Source organism: Clytia hemisphaerica, unplaced genomic scaffold (assembly GCF_902728285.1).
Source record: "Clytia hemisphaerica strain Z4C2 unplaced genomic scaffold, Clytia hemisphaerica genome assembly, whole genome shotgun sequence".
Lineage (NCBI taxonomy): Eukaryota > Metazoa > Cnidaria > Hydrozoa > Leptothecata > Clytiidae > Clytia > Clytia hemisphaerica.
This window is the reverse complement of record NW_027104226.1, coordinates 251,244-271,056: the sequence shown is the minus strand read 5'-3', so window position 1 is coordinate 271,056 and position 19,813 is coordinate 251,244. Positions and strand designations below refer to the sequence as shown.

The 19,813-nt window shown below is 35.0% G+C and overlaps 2 protein-coding genes across 2 annotated transcripts; one reads left to right on the top strand and one right to left on the bottom strand.

Annotated features, from left to right (window-relative positions):
• Nucleotides 1-1,003: 1,003 nt before the first annotated feature.
• LOC136815833 (U3 small nucleolar RNA-associated protein 18 homolog) lies at nucleotides 1,004-12,167 on the bottom strand. The gene is given in 16 exon segments (XM_067072281.1): nucleotides 1,004-1,117; nucleotides 1,243-1,382; nucleotides 1,538-1,586; nucleotides 2,313-2,432; nucleotides 2,545-2,668; nucleotides 2,765-2,816; nucleotides 2,818-2,856; nucleotides 3,511-3,540; nucleotides 3,542-3,612; nucleotides 3,840-4,011; nucleotides 4,231-4,424; nucleotides 4,971-5,038; nucleotides 5,132-5,230; nucleotides 5,375-5,445; nucleotides 5,760-6,025; nucleotides 12,125-12,167. Coding segments are annotated over 15 exon segments (1,512 nt in total). The 5' UTR covers nucleotides 6,018-6,025; nucleotides 12,125-12,167; the 3' UTR covers nucleotides 1,004-1,092.
• Nucleotides 12,168-15,459: 3,292 nt separating this feature from the next.
• LOC136815851 (F-box/LRR-repeat protein 2-like) lies at nucleotides 15,460-17,653 on the top strand. Its single transcript, XM_067072302.1, has 3 exons — nucleotides 15,460-16,556; nucleotides 16,751-16,981; nucleotides 17,304-17,653. The coding sequence occupies exons 1-3, from the start codon at nucleotides 15,502-15,504 to the stop codon at nucleotides 17,626-17,628; spliced, it is 1,611 nt and encodes a 536-aa protein (XP_066928403.1). The 5' UTR covers nucleotides 15,460-15,501; the 3' UTR covers nucleotides 17,629-17,653.
• The last annotated feature ends 2,160 nt before the right edge of the window (nucleotides 17,654-19,813 follow it).

The window sequence follows — 19,813 nt, the reverse complement described above, 5'->3', positions numbered from 1 at the left end:
CGTTTTTAGCTGAAATTTACCTAAATAATTTTTTTTCGAAAATCAGGCTTCGTCATCAAATTTGAGGGTTTATAGTTATGCACCTCAACCTCCAGGTAGGTCCAAAAAGCAATCACCTTTAAAGTCATCTCATGTTAAGTTTGAGAAAGATCTAAAAACGATGAATAAAGCCAATTTAAAACTTACCAGCATTTTGTAATGATTGTGTACCTTCCATTTTAGGAGGTCATTATTTATCTAGAAAAGATTTATACAAAACTATACCTTCATATGTTTCTTCTTCAACGTCATTTTCGTGCTCTTCTCCTTCTCCTTCTTCTTCTTCAGTCTCCATCCCAGTGCTACCATTTTGATCTTCCTCTTCCGAGATCATTTTTCTTAAAACTTTTTCCTTTTCATCTAAAACAAATTAAAATATAAATGATAATTGCTATTTTCCATACAACTTTACCTCGAAATTTGTCTGCTTTTTAAGTATATATTTGGAGAGCAACGAGCATATTTTTGATTAGTTCTAAAACATAGATCTATAAAACTATTCTAATTCCTAAACCTTACCATGGCCAGGTCATCTTATAGAGAAGTTATTAAACTTTAGCTGAGCGCTTAAAAACCCTACTATCCTAAGTGTAGACAGCTTAAAAATCCCTTTTGATGATGAATACGAAGGTTTTAAATAATTTGAATACAAAAGAAAAAACATTTAAACCCTACACTTTGATTTCTTCTTCATATAAAATTCTATAAAACCAATTTGATATTTACATCAACACTTAATATTTCTAAATGTCCTAACGTCCAGGTACCAAGTTTCAACGAATGTTCTATCAGTTTTCATGTTCACTTCATGGACTCAAGTTTCACAATTTTGTCTCGGAGAATATTTCGCAAACATTGACAAAATGTGTAGCCATATGTGATGGTTTGCACATTTATGCGTTCAGAATGGCATTTTAAAAGAATTCTGGACCATGACATCTGGTGAGCAATTGATCGCCAAGCTTGATAGAATGACCAAATCCCTTTGAGTGGCAGTACGAATGGCCTTTCAACTTCCGTCAACGATTGAATCAGGGAAACATTCACAATTTATCATGCATCAGGAAAATGCTTCAACCTAAAAAACAATTTTCAAACAGAGTAATAATCTTTACTATATTTCGATTGCAAAAAAGAAACAAAAGCAGATGCTGGCATACAAAATAAACGTGTTCAGCATGATTTAGAGAAATCATCATGTACCTATACAAAAGAGCATTTCCTTTGGTGGTTCCAATGCCCAAATAACCACTCTGTGGGGAGAAGTCTACACAATTGACATAACCAATGATGTCTTTTTGATTCGGCCATGAGCCAAAGACTGACAGCGATGGAAAGTGGAGCTGAATGAAGAAAAAGAATTGATAACATGAAAATTGTTTCGTATTGATTGAATGATCAGGAAACAGCATGGAAACCCTTTTATAGGCAACCAAACGATAATCTTCAACAACATTTTCATGGATGAAAAATACTGAAATGAATCTATTAGTATTACCATTTTGATTGCATGCTTCGTATGTGATGTATATGTGACCAGGATTTCGCTAAAACAAAGAGTAAGAAATGTTTTTTTAATTATAAATTAACGGCATTGTTAATAATTATAATTGCTGTGACTGGGTTGTGTGAAACTTGACAGGGCTTTACTTGTTAAAAGGACATAAAAGTAGTAAAATGTAAACATTGCGCGAACTACGTGTCATTAAAGAGAACAATTAAAATCACGTGTCCAAAACAAACTTGTAAAACAATTGAAACAATCAAAATTATCCATATTTTTTATTTTCATTTTGACATGTGACATTTGCTTTGATTTCGTATCCCGCTGCAAACGGTTTGCTTATAAATTTCGTCAGTACTTTTATGTCCCTTTAATCATTTGACCAAAACTTCCCTACTGACAATGAGGAAGTTTACTGTCAAACGACCGTGAAACGACTGTAGTGCAGTGGTAGAGTAACAGGCTACGATTCACAAGGTTGTGGGTTCAACCCCCAGCCGGGTCATACCAAAGATTCCCAAAATGGTACTTGACGCCTCTCTGCTTGATGCTCAGCAATTAAGAGAAAGATCAAGGGTATGTATGTGGAGCAATCCAGGGAAAAAGAGTGACAGCCTCCCATACCAATGGGTAGATAGCTATCGAAAGAGGAGCCTTCGGGTGGCCTCTGACTGCGGTTGCAGACTTTCTTACTTACTGTCAAACTATCTAAAAGTATCTAAAATGAACTTAATATTTGTTTTTGTGTACATAATTCATTTAATTGTACCTAGTTGAGTTGAAAGCAGTTCCATCGATTTCAGTTTTGAGGTTCATCATCGTTTTGACAGGTTTTGGTGTTTTGAAATTCTCAATACCTTCATTGTTGTAGATGTTGACAACGCCACTTCTTCGAGCTAAGGGAAATGTTATGATACTATTCACTAATCTAGTCACATTTATTGTAAATAAATGAAATTAATGAGGTCATCACCAGTCACTAAATTATAATGAGTACATACCCCACAGCTAAGAATTTCCCATTGTTGGAACATGCAATTGATGTACTGCCAATAGATCCATCATCTATAAATCTATGTAAACACTTTCTATTGCGAGCATCCCATATATACACTTCTCCGTCACCTAAAATCAATTAATGAATTTGAGTTGAAATATAGAATATTTAGTCGATATAGTACAGTTCCTATTGAAAATTTTAATATTAAAAAAGTAATTTACCTCCTGTCGTATAGATTTGGTTTGATTTTTTTGAATATGTTGCGGCTGAAATTGGTACCATTCATTTTCAAACTGTACATATACTGACATGACTAAAAACAAAGCAAATGCCAAAGTTTAAAATGAAATCGTGTTTAGGCCTTTTTCATGAAAGTTAATGTCTTAATTAGGTGATTCCCGAAAGTTGATACACGCACAAGATTCTTTAAAAAGTTGAAAATCTAGCAAAACTTTGAATTTGCAATAAATAATCAATGAATAATTCAAGTATGTTTTAAATTTTGTCATGTTTATCCAACGGTTAGCGAAAGTTTCTTGCTTGCAAAAAAAAAACAATATTTTTTCCTCAAAACATTTTTCGACCTTGTGAAAGTTTTTGCTCGCCAAAGTTTGTAGACCTAAATAAAGAAAAAAGTCAAAGTCCCACTGTTGTATGCCATGTTATACAATTTCATATTTCGTACTTAAGGGCTAATTTTGTTGAAGAGCAATAGTCCTAAGAAAAACTAGTTTGGAAAAAAAATCATTTTGATGAGTGAAGCGATTTTCTAATTTTGACTAGAATCAATTTTTTAATTGTTAGGACATATCTTCCCTGAAAATGAGCATTTTAAACAATTATTAGGGGTTAGTTTTCTAGGTTTGGTGAGAGCTTATATTGACAAGGCAACAATTTCTTAAATTTTAGCAAGTAAAAATTGTGAAAGTCACAAATAGAATCATCACTTCTTAATAAGAGATCTTACCTCTACTGAAGCGAAATGTAAATATCCATGAATCTCCGAGAAATCCTACTGCGCTCCCATCGGGTGAAATAGTAAATTTGTCAAGATTCAACCCTTTCTTGCCTATTAGGAGGGAAATAAACATTAAATAACGCAACTCCAAACCTCAAAATAATTCTTTTGGATCGAAAAATATCCAATAGATATGATTTAAGTCAAGTAAACTGTGTCCTTGATTTTTAATGGTGCTTATTTAGAACAATTAAAACTAATTGAGACAAACTTTAACATTTTTCTAGAAACTTTCAGCATGTAAGTATTAGGTTGACTGTACTAATCCATTGTGTTACCTCTTAACCCTGGGACATCAATAATGTTCCCTGCAAGAAGATCAAATATAATGTATCGCGATTTGTCACCAGTCATGAGGATTTTTGAGCCACCATCAGTAAAAGCTGCTGAGGTAATCGCGAAATCTCGCACAAATACACTTTGTAGTTTTTTGTTTTCTTCCCCATCAGCCTAAAAAAAGTAAAGTAACTTATTTTTGTGTCTGTCATCTTCTACTTTGGCAAATCTTGGGTTAATTCAGACTATTTTAATGCACTTGATTGATAATAATTTTACAAATTACCATGTTCTCTTTACTTTAAAGTGTATGTCTATAAAAAGTCACTTAAAATCAGGTTGTTTCCATGGTATTTGCGTGCAAAAGAATTCAACAAAATTAGAAAAAGTTACCTGAAATATAGTCAGCCTCTTACCAGATGAAGCAGTAAAAGCAATCTTAGCTGATGGATGAAATCCAAGAGAAGTTATGCTCAAACCGTCTGGTTGTTTCTTGTTCAGATTTAACTTTCTTGTCAATTGTATTTTCCCACTTGGTAAACTTGACGATTTTTCCAAAAGATCTGATGCAGTATTGAAGAGTTTATCTAAAAAGAACAATACAATTACTTTTTTGGAAATATTGAATAAATAACATTGCTTATAAAACATCCCCAATGGTGATTCCCAAAGGGATTAAATTATCTGAAAAGTGGACTGGCCCTGGAGCGGTATTACGAACGGTCTAGCAGCGGTAAAGTAATTGTTTTAAATTGGCCTTCAGACCTTCTATAAATCTGATTTTGAACCGCCCTGGCTGTTTTTATACATATATTGCCACTTGTTAGACTGGTCCTGGCTGTTTGTTAGTGTTTGCTGGTGTTTGTTAGTAACCATTACATCAAGACAACTAGAAGATTTATTTGTTGAAATAGATGCTCTCAAAATAGCTGCTAATTTAGCTATACTTGCAGGGACCTTCTCCCAGATTTTTACCAGTCAATTACTGGCCCTTAACAAAAGACAGTCTAAAGACCGGTCAAATTTTTAGGTACTTAAAATCGCTTGGGAAGGCACAATTAAGAACTAAAAACAAATTAGATTGTATACATAAAATAAGAAATTCAAACATTCCACAGAATTATTTATTTTACCTTCATCATCCTTTTTTTCAACATTAGAAATATCTGCCCAAGCTGGTGCAGGTAAAACTCGCTCGTATCTATGGTGAAAGAGAAAGCGATTGAGATTTTATTTTGTCTAAAAGACATCAGCCATAAATTCTAGTGTTTGTTTATTTAATATACCATAGTACCTTTCCTTGAGCCTCTTCTGAAATGTTTTTCCACTGACACTTGTTTCTTGATAGTTGGTTCTCATCCTCTTGAATTTCTTTTTCTCATTCAAATCAACCCTATAAATGGAACAAAATATTCATGTTTAATCAACAATCAAGAATAATTGAACAAGGAATTGTTATTTTCTGCATGTCAAATCAAATGTAAACATAAAATAAAAAACAATAAAAATGAAAAACAAGAACAAGAATGATTCTTACTGTATCTGGTCATCATCAGGATCTTCCCAAGCAGCTTTCTTTTCAAAAGGGTCAAGTAATTGAACCTCATCCTGAAAAACAAGATTGATGGATAAAATATTTACATATAAATTATAAACAAACTCTATATTGAGTTTGTAAATGTTTCAATACCATAGTGCTCAACTGCAAGGAGTTATAATCATAAAAAGCAACAATTACATATATTAGTACTCTGAGTCTCATGTCCTCTAGACATTTGTCAGGTAATAAATGAGAAAAAGTGAAATTTGGTTCATAAAAATCTACTTTTTTTGAAGATTAGTATTTATTAACCTATTGTGAAGCATTGCATAAAAAGGTTAACAAGAATTTTTAAAAACTCTTCTTTTTTTATTTAAATCACCTGTTGTTGCTCTTGTTTCTTTTCAGTATCTTCTTCAACCAATTTCTCACCATCAAAGTGGCTTGGTTTTGTACTTATGGAGAAAGGTAAAAGTGTTTCTGTCTCCCCTTGAACATTAATATCAGAAATCACTTCATCTTTTGATGCTGTTTTGAAATTGGTATTTCCAAACAAAAAGTCCTCAAGTTCTTCATCACTACTTTCTGTATTATTTCTTTTGCTTGAAGATAGTTTTCTTTTACGATCAATAGAAAACATTATATATTCTAGAACAAAATGAAAGAAAGAAACGGTAAATTAAGAAGCTTTTATGCAATAAATACACATTTTTTATAAGGAAGTTGGCTCCAAGCCTGGAGTTCCTTATTTTTCCAGAGAAATTCAGCCTCAAAGTTCCTTATTGAGTTCCTTATTTACTTAGATGCTAAAATTGGATTTGCTAAGCATGCAACTTAGGTATAAGTATAACAATAGATGACAGTACAGAAAAAGATGTTTATTGAATGTTGTTTCGCCAATATTTTGTAATCTTTTTGTTTGTCTTTTGTAAATGTGTGCAAGCTCAACTCTCCCAGCACCTGCATTAATGGTCATTTGGAATCATTATTTTGAGCCTTGCTCTTTGTTCCTCAACTTGTTACTTATTCTCAGCCTGACCACACTTATTTTACTTTCAGTTCCTGTAGCCATTAATATGACCCCCGTAGACATCTTTTTTCTATTGTTTTTCACGCGTTTTTTTTCAATGGAAATGTCACTTGACTCAAATCCCATTTCTTCACGTGAGCTAAATCACATGTCTTAATGTAGATAAAGCAAAAATGGGATCACGCCATCTGATTGAATGAAAGAATACCATGTGAACTGAAACCGAAAATAATTCTCATTCCAAAACAAGATGGTGGCGAGAAAAACCATGTCTTTTTGCTTTGGACGAAAGGTGGTAAATTATGGTTGATTTTGAAGTTTTCTCTTACTTTCTCATTTACTTTAATTATCTTATTATCGATCCTTTTTACGCCGGCCCTAATTTAACGCGGGCCCCTTTTACATCTGCCCTTATGCCACAGCCTAATTTTGGGCTTACGCCAATTAGTTAATAACGCCAAAATTTGTAAAAATGGCTACTTATGCTTCAAATTAGTAAATAATGACTAAAATTTACATTAAAATGCCATTTTTCAGTAGTAAACTGTTGAAAATTCCATCGAAAATCACTGATTATAAAATATATTAAATATTTCACTGAAGTTTTAAATATGGAGTAAAACAATGGATAATTTTCGTCTTTGAATCATACCTAAAATCCTTTAAATTGAGAAATAATGATAAAAAATTAACGCCACTTTTAGGTTTAAATTGCAAAATCTTGGCCCTTTTTACGCCAGCCTTATTCTGTCACAAGCCCAAAAATAACGCCAATAAGGGCCGGTGTAAAAAGGGCTGATAGAGATAAGGTAATACCGGGTGCGCCACAAAAAAGTTTCCCTCTTTGAAACTGATTTGCTTGAAATATTAAATTTCTAAAAGAACCATGCCTATTCCATTGGAAAGAAGAAATATAAACTTAAATTTTGATGGGTCATTTATCTAATTCGGTTCTTTAGATCAAAAGTTATGCTCAATTGAATAAAAAAGTTACTTTCAGAAAGTGCCCAAAAACGTTACAAATCGACCTATCAAATTTTTTATTTTAAATTTGGCAATCGCAATAGCCTTTACACGATCAAGAGCATTTTTCAGTAATTAAACACATAAATTTTAAAACTGATGGGACGAAAGGGTTTTAAATCTTCATCAAAATCATTTTAATTTACTTTTTACCCGAATTTTTCACAGATTTTTGGTTCTAGACTGGATAAAGTCTAAGTAAGGCTGGATGTACCTCGAAACCCATATTTGATGTATTTTTATGAATTTTACCAGATTTTTTGGCTTTTTTCGACGAATTTTCTTCCTTTTAATGTAATTCAACCTTCCTTTATACAACAAAAGGTCATTTAGACAGCTAATTATCATTTTTGGTGGCTGAAGCAAAAAAACTAGTGCATCGTGTAATTATGCTTCTGTTTAATTTGATAGGTCAATTTTTAACGTTTTTAAGCACTTTCAGAAACTAACTTTTTTATTCACTTGAGCATAACTTTCGATCTAATGTACCGAATTCATTAAATGACCCATCAAAATTTAAGTCTATCCTTCTTCTTTCCAATGGAGTAGGAATGGTTCTTTTAAAATTTTTAGATTTCGAGAAAATTAGTTTTAAAGAGAGAAACTTTTTTGTGGCGCACCCGGTAGAATCTTCTTTAATCTTTGAAGAAGGTGAGTTTATAAAAGTTATTTATTTTTGCGAGGACCCTCCCAGCGCTCCAGAAACGTCTGGAGCAAAAAGTGCTGTTTTTTTCGTGCTTCTGTGATTGGTCTGGTGTGCACTTTCCGTGTTCCGGAGCAAGATATCGGCCATATAATTACGATAGCGAAAACAAACTGTACACGCACCTATTTTTAAAAAATCAGCCGACTCATGTCATGGTAGTTTTGATATTTCGACCATTGATGCTTTCAAATTCAATTTCGTTAGTGGTTGAACCATCATCCTCAAAGACTGTAAGTATTTTATTTAACCAAAGTCTATCACCTGGGGACAAGTATTTTTTCGTACCGTCAACTGCTCTAATTTGGGACAATTGGTTGAAACATGGGACTGGTTGATATCTGGCCTGCATTTTTACTTACTGTTAAATCTCTTTGACAACAAATTTGTTTTGATAACTCCACCAAGTTTATCAATCATACTTTCTGTCATAACATGTCACAATAACTTTCACTGATAGCGCACCCTTTTTAACTTATTTGTTTTTATTCAAAATGACCGGACGTCAATTGGAGAATTAGAGAACGCCCGCTGCCTAACCTGGCCTAACCGCCATCGCCCGATGGGGTTAGCAAATAATGAGTGTGTAACTTGCCGTGCGAGTGACATCAAACGCTCCATCGTTTTGCCACTAATTTGTTCTTCTTCGTTCCAGACACTAGCGTGTGTTCCACTACGGATTTTTTTCCATATTTCGATTTAAAAGGTGCGAAAGAGAAATTGTGTATTTTTTAATACGCCGCTCATTAACTCAAATCAAATGACTTTAGAGGTTTGGTGAAATGGTGGACGAATTGCCGTCCAATGTTTCGTCAGATAGTCCCAAGTTAGAGCAGTTGACGGTAACTATGTTTGAACAGTCTTTTAGTACGTATTAGAAATCACTTGCTCCCGACACCGGAAGAGCTCCGGCGGAATATTCCGGAGAGAAAAATGGTGTTTTTCTAGCTGCTCCGGAAAACTCCATTAGGGTCCTATTTTTCGTTGGAAAAAAGTGCTTAAAAAAGCATTTTTTGTGCTCAAGGCTTGTTTTTCTTTGCAAATTTTTGTCTTCAACCTTAAATAGATGAACGCGTATTTCACTAATGGTTATGATTTTTCACAGAACATAGTAAAACTATTTAGGAGTTAGAACTTTTTTACAGAATTTCAAAAAGAGTTCTAGAGATATATTGAAAAGTTTAGAAATTGGTAGCTTACATTTTTAAACCAAACGGGCGTGAAAATGGGCATTTTTGGGTGATATTTAAGATTTTACTTAGAAACTTTAATTCTGTTACCCCTGTCCCACGCCGCCTTGACATGAGCCAAGGAACTATGTTGGCCACCTCTCCTGAAAATTCCAGATCAAAACAAAAAAGGAATAAATGTGTCCCTGCAAGCGATTTGGAGCACATTGAAAATGGGCTGATCCTTAAAAAGCCGAACTTTTGGCCGATATGGACTGTTCTGGACCGTTCCTGGCCGATGTTGACCAATCTGGGCCAATCTAGGCTGATCTTAAGTGAGCCATGTTTCTTAATCTTTTCTCTAAATAAAGGCCGATCTAGACCGGTCCATATCGGCCAAATTCGGCCAAGTCCGGTCTGGTCCGGTCTGAAAACAAACAAGCAAACCTTTTTCGTATGACGGTATTTTTTTGTTTACAATTTCGAGTGCCTAAAAACTTTCTAATTTTTTTGTAAAGTGTTCGAATGAACTCCAGAGAACGTTCAAATGTTTTGAAAAGTCTCTGACTCTAAAATCAAAACAAAAGCAAAACGAAAAGTACCACAACAGAAGCAAGAAGGTGGAAGTATTTTCATGTTTTCACTAGAGTGAAAACCGTCACGAGAATAATTTTTCAGGAGCTAAAGGATTAGATTATAAATTATCAAGATAACTGTATTATTGGAATATCAGCAAAGGAAAAGGCAAGTAACAGTTTCTTTTTGAGAGATTAAGCTGTTGTTAGGTCGAAACAAGCAATTGTTCCTTTTGGTTTTGGTGTTACTTTACTAGCTGTGTATGAAATACGAAGAAAAATATTGACATGCAAGTTATAACAGGGGAGATATATGTAAATGAAACAGGGATGTCTAAATAAACTAACGAAGGGACACAGTGCAGTTCTATTCCAAGGAGCATTTCTAAATGATATTTTCTAAATGGATTCATAAGAGCGAGTGATTCAAGGTTATGAAATACAGGGGAGTATGTCATTTACGACGAACAATCTGTTTGAAAACAATTTTGCTTATAATCAGTATTTTGGCTTCCCTAAAACGTTCTGGACCGGTTGGTATTGGCCTGGACCGGACCATATCGGCCTAGACCGGTCTTACATTGACCGAACATCACTGTTTTTGTTGTATCAGGTTTGTAACTTGACAAAACCGGACCTGGCCGTTATTGGCCGATCCAGACCGGACTTTGCCGATCCGAACCAGACCTGGCCGAACTAGGCTGATTTGGGCCGTAGAATTACTTGGCCAATCCTGGCCGATCTTGAATGTGCTCTAAATTGTGAGTATGCGATCACTTTCTTAACAACCCTTAACAACCCTTAATAAGACTCGATAACCGTTTGAGTACTTTGATTGTTATTGATTGCTTTTGATAATTTTGACAACTGCGATAACCAATTACTACCGTGAGATCAGGTAACTTGCATCAGTAGAGGCTAACATGCATAGCCCTCAAATAAATGACCTGGCTGGTCATTAAAATACAAATTTAAATCAAAACAAAAATGGTAGACTAGAGCTGCGAGCGGAGCTGCGAGCGGAGCTGCATAGTTCATTTCTTTTGAAATTTTGCTGCTTTGATTGGTCAGTCATTTGATGGCTATGCAAGTTTCCCTCCACTGATGCAAGTTACCCGACTTCACGGTATGATATATCTTTAAGAAAAAGCCAAAACTAGCCGTATTGTATAAAGGTTGCGAAGCGATCCAGACTCAACCTCAATTCGCAAGTTGCTAGCAAAATAAGAGACACTCTAAAAATCCCTCTAATAAATAAAGCCGCTATAGAGACAGGGTCGTAAGCTAAGAGCCTTAATGCCCCAAACACACCACATAATCTACGGAGGCACAACACCCGCCGCCGCCCGCCGCGCATCGCTCTTTTTTTTCCTTCTAGTTATTCTAGTGTAAATGGTGCCTTAATAAAATCGAACGATATTAGTCGAACGATCGAACATTTTTATTCGAATCACGAATCGTCTGTCGAAATCATCAAAACATAAAAATAAAACAAAAACAAAAATGTACAAAGATGGCTTGTTGGTTCTTGGGCAGTTTTGATTTATTTCTTGACAAATTGACAAATTTGATTACCTCCGTACTTCTTTATCATAGAATATCCACTTGGTTTTGCAAGGTAAGTTTCGTTCATTAAAAGAGCACTCCTCCCGGCCGCCCGCGCGACTTGCAAAAACCTCTCATTGATTGACCTTATTTGATACTTGATACTTGCTGTTAAAAGTCAAGGGATGATGAAGATCCTTTCTGTCAACGTTTAAACTAATTTTTTTCATATAACAGCAAAATAAACATTTAAAAACCGAAGAACCACTGCTTAGATTGCTTAGATGCGTGCCGCCCGCGCGGCAATTTGATCAACTTCAGATTCTAAGTCCGTGTTTCGGCTTCCGGTAATTTTGTTGCTGTTCACTGTTAGGGTACACCATTTTAAAACTGCATTTTTTGCAGTCCTAGCTACCAAACCGAGAAAGTTTCTGTGGCTTCAAGCCAAACCATTAAAGGTCATTTTGATAAAATCATCGGTTTGGAGATGTGATTTATATAGCAAATTTTATAGCAAATTTTCGCTTGGGATAGAAGTTAAAGGTACGTGCACAATATAGCAAAACTGCTTCGCTCATAAATTCGCTTCGCAAAAAAGTTTTTTAAGGAGGTCAAAGATTGGATAGAGATGATAATTGACGATCAGAAGCACTATATTTTACTGAAACATCCAGAGTTTGAGGTAAACGAGTATACTTGTACCTTTTCATTAGCAAAGTATCATTTGTCCAGTTAAAGTTTCCCGGCCATCTCACCTGCTTCCTTCCTCCCTCGTGGTTCCACGTGAAATGATGGAAAAATTCGAAAATTGTATTTCTTTAGACTAGGTGTTATAAACAACTTATCATTCACGCAAGTAAAGTTTTACCTTAAAATAGACCGAAACTGAAAGTAGAATTTCAAAGAGAAAAAGGGTTAAGCTTTATGTTATATTTGATCTAGCCGCGTTCCTTCACTTCCCAACAGTCCAAGGCTAGAAGAAATTGTAAACAAAGAGAGAAAACGAAAGTAGAAAGTAGATGGGAGATGGTAGAGGCGAAAATTTGGTCTTGATGTGTGATGAGCATGGCTGCTTTGGCTGGAAGATTACAAGGCTGAATGTTATGTTTTTTTGTTGTTTTCTTTTTTGAATTGATTATAGGGTGTATGGTTTTTTTAACATGTTTTGCAGTGTTTATTTGCTTGATTGAACGTCTTTTAAAGTGGAAGAAGAATCAATCGTAAAAGGGGGGCGGGTTACGCCACTGCAAAAAAGCGAAAGGGATTCTATAGACACCCCAAACCCAACAGTTATGTTTGACATAGAGGTTGTGGCTATCCGTTGCTCAAAAGAATTGACTTTTTTTTAAAGAGGCAGTCATGTTGAATAATTACCGTGAGAGTGGGACAACTTGCTGCATCAGTTGATATATATGCAAGTTACCCACCACGCACCACTCTCGCTCACGGTATGTACTCCAGCATAAAAACAATGATACAGCCATGCATAATTTTTAAAATATGCATGATACAGTAATTATGCATGGCTGTATCATTGTTTTTATGCTGGAGTACATACCGTGAGAGTGGGTAACTTGCATCAGTGGAGGCTAACATGCATAGCCCTCAAATGAAGGACCCGTCTGGTCATTAAAATCAGTTAGGAACATTTGGCGAGTTCCTGTCAGTTACATCAATATGCCTTCTTACTTGTCTTTAAAAATATAAATAAAAGTAATCACGGAAAAGGATGCGAAAAAAAAAGACATAAGTGTGAGAACAGAGTAATCAAACTTGTTAGAAAAAGTACCATTAGAAGTCATAAAAAATCAACCTGAATAAATGCAATCGAAATTCCAGAGAACTTCATAATTCCCCAAACAACATTACATACTATGTCAAACTCCCATCACATAAATTTTACAATTACATCAGAGTAGACTACGCTCGCCATCGAAGAGGTTTATTTGGAAAGGGTAATTATATTTTATTGTTCGCTTCTTTTTTAAAGATTCGCCGGGTTGGAAAAGTATGAATTTCTTTGTACATATTTTACCTACCCCAAATATTTAGGAGGCTGAGTTTTAAACGAATGGTCAAGTTGAAACGAACGATAAATGTATCAAGGTCTGTTTTATTTACCCCCTGGTGACTTAACAAAAGAGACTTAACTCGATGTTACAATCCAATTATTGAAAGTTTGTCTCGGCCTTTTTATAATGAGCGAGACATACGTTCTCTGATTACGCAATTTTCATATTGACATTTTCGAGGCATTTTGATGTAACTGCCTGTACGATTTGAAAAACTTTTTCAAACTTTCAGCGATGATTGATCAAACTGCTACAATGAAAATTATCCAGCGCATTTTTTATCTTCTTACCTTCTTCATCTTTAATGAAGCACTCGAAGTTTACTGAAAGTAAGCACATGAGATATTCTTATAATTAGTGATATTCATTTAAACACGCTTCGTTATGCGCTGCAGTGGAGTGCATGACGTAACTCGCTCGGCAACTAACTCGCCTTCAGTTGGAAGATCATATTGGGCGTTTTGGCGTTACCACCCTAGACGCAGCAAGCGCCTTTGTCTTTCCACAACTCTTTCCACCATTTTAGATGGCCTTAACAATAGATCCAAAAGGGCGCCATAATCTTGCAAGATAATTTGTTTTGGTCTCCGGCTTTGGGAAGTAGCAATGTTTTTGGTTGTTTTCGATGGAAAATGGTAAGAAACTTAAGTTTACAAGTGTCATTTAGTTTTTGCTGGCTTATAGAATGGCAGGATCCTGGATGGTTTCCCTAACTGAAAATACAAAGTTAAATGAAAACAAAAATGGTAGAGTAGAGCTGCAAGCGGAGCTGAATATAGTTTATTTTAATGACCAGCCAGGTCATTCATTTTAGGGCTATGCATGTTAGCCTCCACTGATGCAAGTTACCCACTCTCATGGTAATTAATCAACATGGCTGCCTCTTTAAAAAAAGGTCTATCCCATGCTTTTTTTCCAAAAATCCCAAATCCCAAACAAATTGTAAAAATCCTAAAATCTCAAAACTTACAACTTAAAACGGATCAAAAAACTCAAAATATTGCAAGTCTTGTGTTGATGACGTCATTTTGGCCATAAATGACGTCATAAAAAGCGTAATGAAATTTTCACTTTACAGAAATCAATTTGTCATTGCTCCAAGAGATTCTTTTAGATGATTACCATCATGATTGTTATGGTCGTCATATTTCATAGATGAATATACAAAACCTATAAAAATACATAATATACATAATATACAATACTCTTAGGCTCCAAATAAACAGGCCCCCCCCCCGCTTGTTAATTTTTCGAAAATTTTCAAACCCCCCCCCCCCCGGACCTTATTAGGACCCCCCCGTTTATTAATCTCTAAGAATATTTTCAGCTGTCAAAGAGAAGGAATGTGGTTTATGGTCGTGATTAAAGATTTTCACAACCTTGTTTTCCTCGAATTCTCCATCCTGTTATGTCGGTCAGTTTTACTTGGAATATGCTATCAGAATTTACAGATTAACACGACCCTGTTTATTTCGAATTCAACGCCTTGTAAAAATTTGCTTAAAACCTATAAAGCGTTTCGGCTAAACCACAAGGCTGTTACGCTTTTCCTTTTCGCTGAAACACCCTAGCTATTCCATGTCTACCTTGAGAAACGATAGAATGCTAATGTCAAATTTGACGTCTTGAAATCTGAAACCTTGATTCCCAGCCTTAATGGGCACAGCCGAGAGAACAAAAATGGTAGATTAGAGCTGCGAGCAGAGCTGCGTAGTTGTATTTTAATGACCAGACAGGTCATTTATTTGAGGGCTACGCATGTTAGCCTCAACTGATGCAAGTTACCCAATCTCACGGTAAAACTTAATTACATGCATATTTACATTTTATTGAAGTGTAATCTTGTAGAAGAAAGAGTAGACCTTTTGCTAATCAGTATGTCATGTTGAATAGTTAAAAACTACAGCCTTAAAACAATACATCGACGTATGAAAATTATAAGCTGCACTAATAAAATATAATTTTGCTTATTTTTGTGTGATTTTAGTTTACCTTTCAGAAAGAGTAATGGCAAGCAAAGAAATTTCTGACGAGGAAACTGTAGCAGCAGAAATTGACGAAATTGCTGTTGCTGATAATGTAGAATTTATCGATAGTTGTTTTAAAAGAGAATTTTCTTTGAGTGAAGATCTAGTTCGTGAATCAGCAAAATGGTTTCAAGAGGTTAAAAAAGTGAGCTCAATAACTTTTCCTCATTTTGAAATTGAAACACTTGAAAATGATGGAACTTTGGTTACAGATATGATTCAAGATGAATTTATTAAAGAAAATTCAACTCAAGTTCAACTTGATGAGATCTCCTTTGAGGAAAAGGAGCAGGCAAGAAAATGCAAATGCTCACAAGAAATTATGAATTCAACTGAACCAACCATTGAAAAATCGAATGAAATTCAATTCAATGATTTGCCTGATGAAGTGAAATTGAAAGTTTTTTCGTTTTTCACCAAACGTGAATTGTGCAGTTGTGTAGCACCTGTTTGTCTTTCTTGGTTCCATCTTGCCAAAGATCCTTTATTTTGGACTTGCATATACAAAACTGATTTTGAAGCAGTTGATAGTTGGCTGTTGATCGAGGTAATCCTCGCTTGGTGTAAACAATTACATCATTTAGAGCTCGATAACCGCTGGGATATTACTGAAGAAGGATTTGAAATTATTTTTAAGAGTTGTCAAAAACTGAAACATTTATCTTTGAAGTTTTGTAAACAAGTTGATGACAAGATCTTAAGGATGATTACGAGGTACGAAAAACAACTCAATTCTATCGATTTAGAAGGTTGTAGTGAAATCTGTGATAATTCCCTCATGAACCTGATCGGACTTCCTTTAGAGTCGATTTCAATTTCATATTGCAACCACGTTTCTGATGAAGGTGGCTTATTTCTTTCAAGAAATTTTTCCGATTTGAAAGAATTCAATTTGGACGGAATACAATGGATCACCGATGACGTTGTCAACGAACTCGTCATTAAACATAAACGAACTCTTGAAAAGGTCATGTTGGATGGAGAAAATATAACTGATCGCTCCCTTGTGCTGTTATCCAAGTGCAATGATCTAAGGTAGTGCAACTTTTCATCTTTTGAAGAGAACTGACTGATGATTTATAAGTAAAATTATTCGAATCAATTTATCGCAAATTTTTTTAATAACCATTCTTGCATTTCTAATACATACAGTGACACCTCGGTCTCTTTAATTTACATAGTATATACCATACTCTTGACTAGTTTCATATTATTTATCCAATTTTCAGAGCTTTTGGGCTTTCATTTTGTGACAATTTGAGTTGTGATGCAATCGAGAGTATCAAGAAATGTCAAAATCTGAACTCGTTGAAATTACGAAAAGGAACTGAATTTAAAACGGAGGCGTTATTGAACTATTTCAAAAGTATGAGCACGGATCAAGGGAGGAATTTTAAGAGATTGAACCTGGCAGAATGCACTGAAATCACAGATGATTGTTTGTCTCAAATATCAAAAAAGTAAGTTTAGAAAAAATCTTACCATTTTACGCCATTGTGTTTTTTAAATAAAAAATTGAAGATATCTAATAGCTTTAAGAGGATGGAAATTGAATAGTGGAAGTAGTAACAATAGGAAGTTTCTATACTACTGCGGTTTGTCTGAAGAGTAGAATCGTCACTACAACTTGTCTTCGGTTGACTAAAGGGGGTATATCAATAAGATTCTAATGTTTGGGTTTTTTTTCTCAGGAGTAAAAGCATTGAAAATTTAGAATGACGGTAGGTCGTAGAGAGGAAAGTTACAATGCTAACATTTTTACATTTCTTTTTAACTTTCTAGATGTTTTAATTTGGTTGGTCTTGATTTATCGTGGTGCTGGGAAATCTTAGAAAGTGGAATCTCGTTAATCATTAATCACTGTCATCAATTAAAAGAACTTCATTTGGTTGGACTTCATGAAATTTATGGTAATTGTTTTTCTCGGATACCGGTACTAATTCCTGGTCTTCTTTTCTTGGACGTTTCACAATGCAATAAAGTTGATGATGACATGTTGGAGCATCTTGTGAGAATGATGCCCAAACTGGTGGCTAAGAATTACTTTGGAGAAGATTTGGTACACGGTGGACCCATTTACTCTACTGAAACTGACTCAGATTTTTAATTAAATGAAAAATGATTCATGCTAATTATGGCCCCTCCTGTCTCAATTTGGATATCAATTTATCCCAGGGGTGTACCGACTAAGGCGACTAAGTTTATATGGTAAGACTGTTGCACGACTTTCAAGCCTACAATTTAGGGTTCAAAATTTCGTTCGTTCGTTCGTTCGTTCGTTCGTTCGTTCGTTCGTTCGTTCGTTCGTTCGTTCGTTCGTTCGTTTCGTTCGTTCGTTCGTTCGTTCGTTCGTTCGTTCGTTCGTTCGTTCGTTCGTTCGTTCGTTCGTTCGTTCGTTCGTTCGTTCGTTCGTTCGTTCGTTCGTTCGTTCGTTCGTTCGTTCGTTCGTTCGTTCGTTCGTTCGTTCGTTCGTTCGTTCGTTCGTTCGTTCGTTCGTTCGTTCGTTCGTTCGTTCGTTCGTTCGTTCGTTCGTTCGCTCTTTCGCTTTGAATTATTTCTGTTTTCTCTTAGGACACTGGAATAATATTTTGTGCTTCTTACAGCTCTAAGCCGGATTTTGAAAGTCCTAAAAGGTAACTTGAAAATGCATCCCTCCCATGTATATATTCTTTCTGAAGATAAGTTTATTTTTGTTTTTTTGTAAATAATGTAATTTATTTTCTACACTGTCAATGATTTTGAAAATTTACATATATAAAATCGAAGAAAGCTGTTTCCTCGGTATAATAAATTTTCGATATTACGGTTGTGTAGCTCTAAAAAATACAGCCCACGTGATCTTTAGAGAAAGTTGAGTTGAGTTACTTACTGTTGGGGCGGCCCGTAAGGTCTAGTCTTCGGGATTCCTAAAGATCGACAAGACAATTTGATGTTATAAAAGGGAGTAAAAACAAAAATCTTTTTTTTTTCTTGAATTTTGATAATTTCTTTAAGGGTACAATTTCTTGACCATAATCGTCAGCACTACGATGATTTTCAAATCGAGAGCCCACTTTGGATATTCTAATTTTTCATAAGCTCTTGTTTCTAAAGGATTTGAATTTATGCAACATTAAAAAGATAGAATCGGGTACATGATCAAGTAGAGAAATAGAAAGAAGAAGGTGAGGTCTGCTCAAATCAAATTATCAGAAAGCGCTAACGGTTGATATAGATGTATTGGGTCTAATCAAAGACTTCGGTCTGATTGACATACAGTAAAACCTCCAATTAACTGACACTCTAAAAAGGCGGTCACCTCTGATTAGCGGACAATTTTTTTTCTTTTTTCCTCGGCCATTTCCTAGTCAAATCCTCATTAGTTTCCAAAAAGCGGACACTCAATTAGTGAACAAAGTTTTTTTGCACGAAATGGCCGAAACCCTACTTTTTCCTCTCTAATTTGCGGACATCGACCAGTCAACTGGTCACAGTTTCACAAAATTAGACAGGATTGATTGATTCAAACTATTTTTTTCAGAGTTTCATTGAAAAAATTGCTTATACTTTAGGCGTACAAACTTTCGCGAGCAGAAACTTTCGCGAGGACGAAAAATCGCGAAATTCACGACATTTATTTTCGCGAATTTAACGGAAAAATATTTTTCGCGAGCATAAACTTTCGCGAATCAAGACGTAAAATTGAGAATTTTCACATGAAAAAATGGCTTATGGCTTGTCCCTCACAAATACTGCTTGGATTGGCTTGAAAAATTTGTCCTTTGACTTATTAGTCTTTTAGCAGGCTAAAAAGTGCCATAAAAGTTACATTTTATTCAAAGTTTTTTCTATTTTGTCAAGAATTTTTCGCAAGCATAAACTTTCGCGAATGGCCGTTCCTAGAACTTTTAAAGACATTTACTCTCGCAAAAAGGGCCAAAAATCGTGAAAATCGTTAAAGTTTTTATCAATAAAACCAGAGACAGATTATTTGCAATTCAATTAACAATTTTCAAATTTTAGTTCCCTCTTTTTTCTTGTTTAATAGATTCTTGCAGCGCTTGATAAAAACTCCCCTCATTTTAAAGAAATTACTTCCCCTTATTTTAAAGGGGGGGGGGGCAGAAACCATGAATTGTTGGTGTGGTCGAATATATTATCTTAACTTATACAATAATAAAAGCCGGAGGCATTCCCGGTACGCTATAAAACAGTTCTAATAAACTTCTTTTAAAAATAGCTAGTTTGGGAAATTTAATAAATAAATAAAAATTTAGAAATTGATTTTGGAAATTGCTTCAGCAATTTCAATG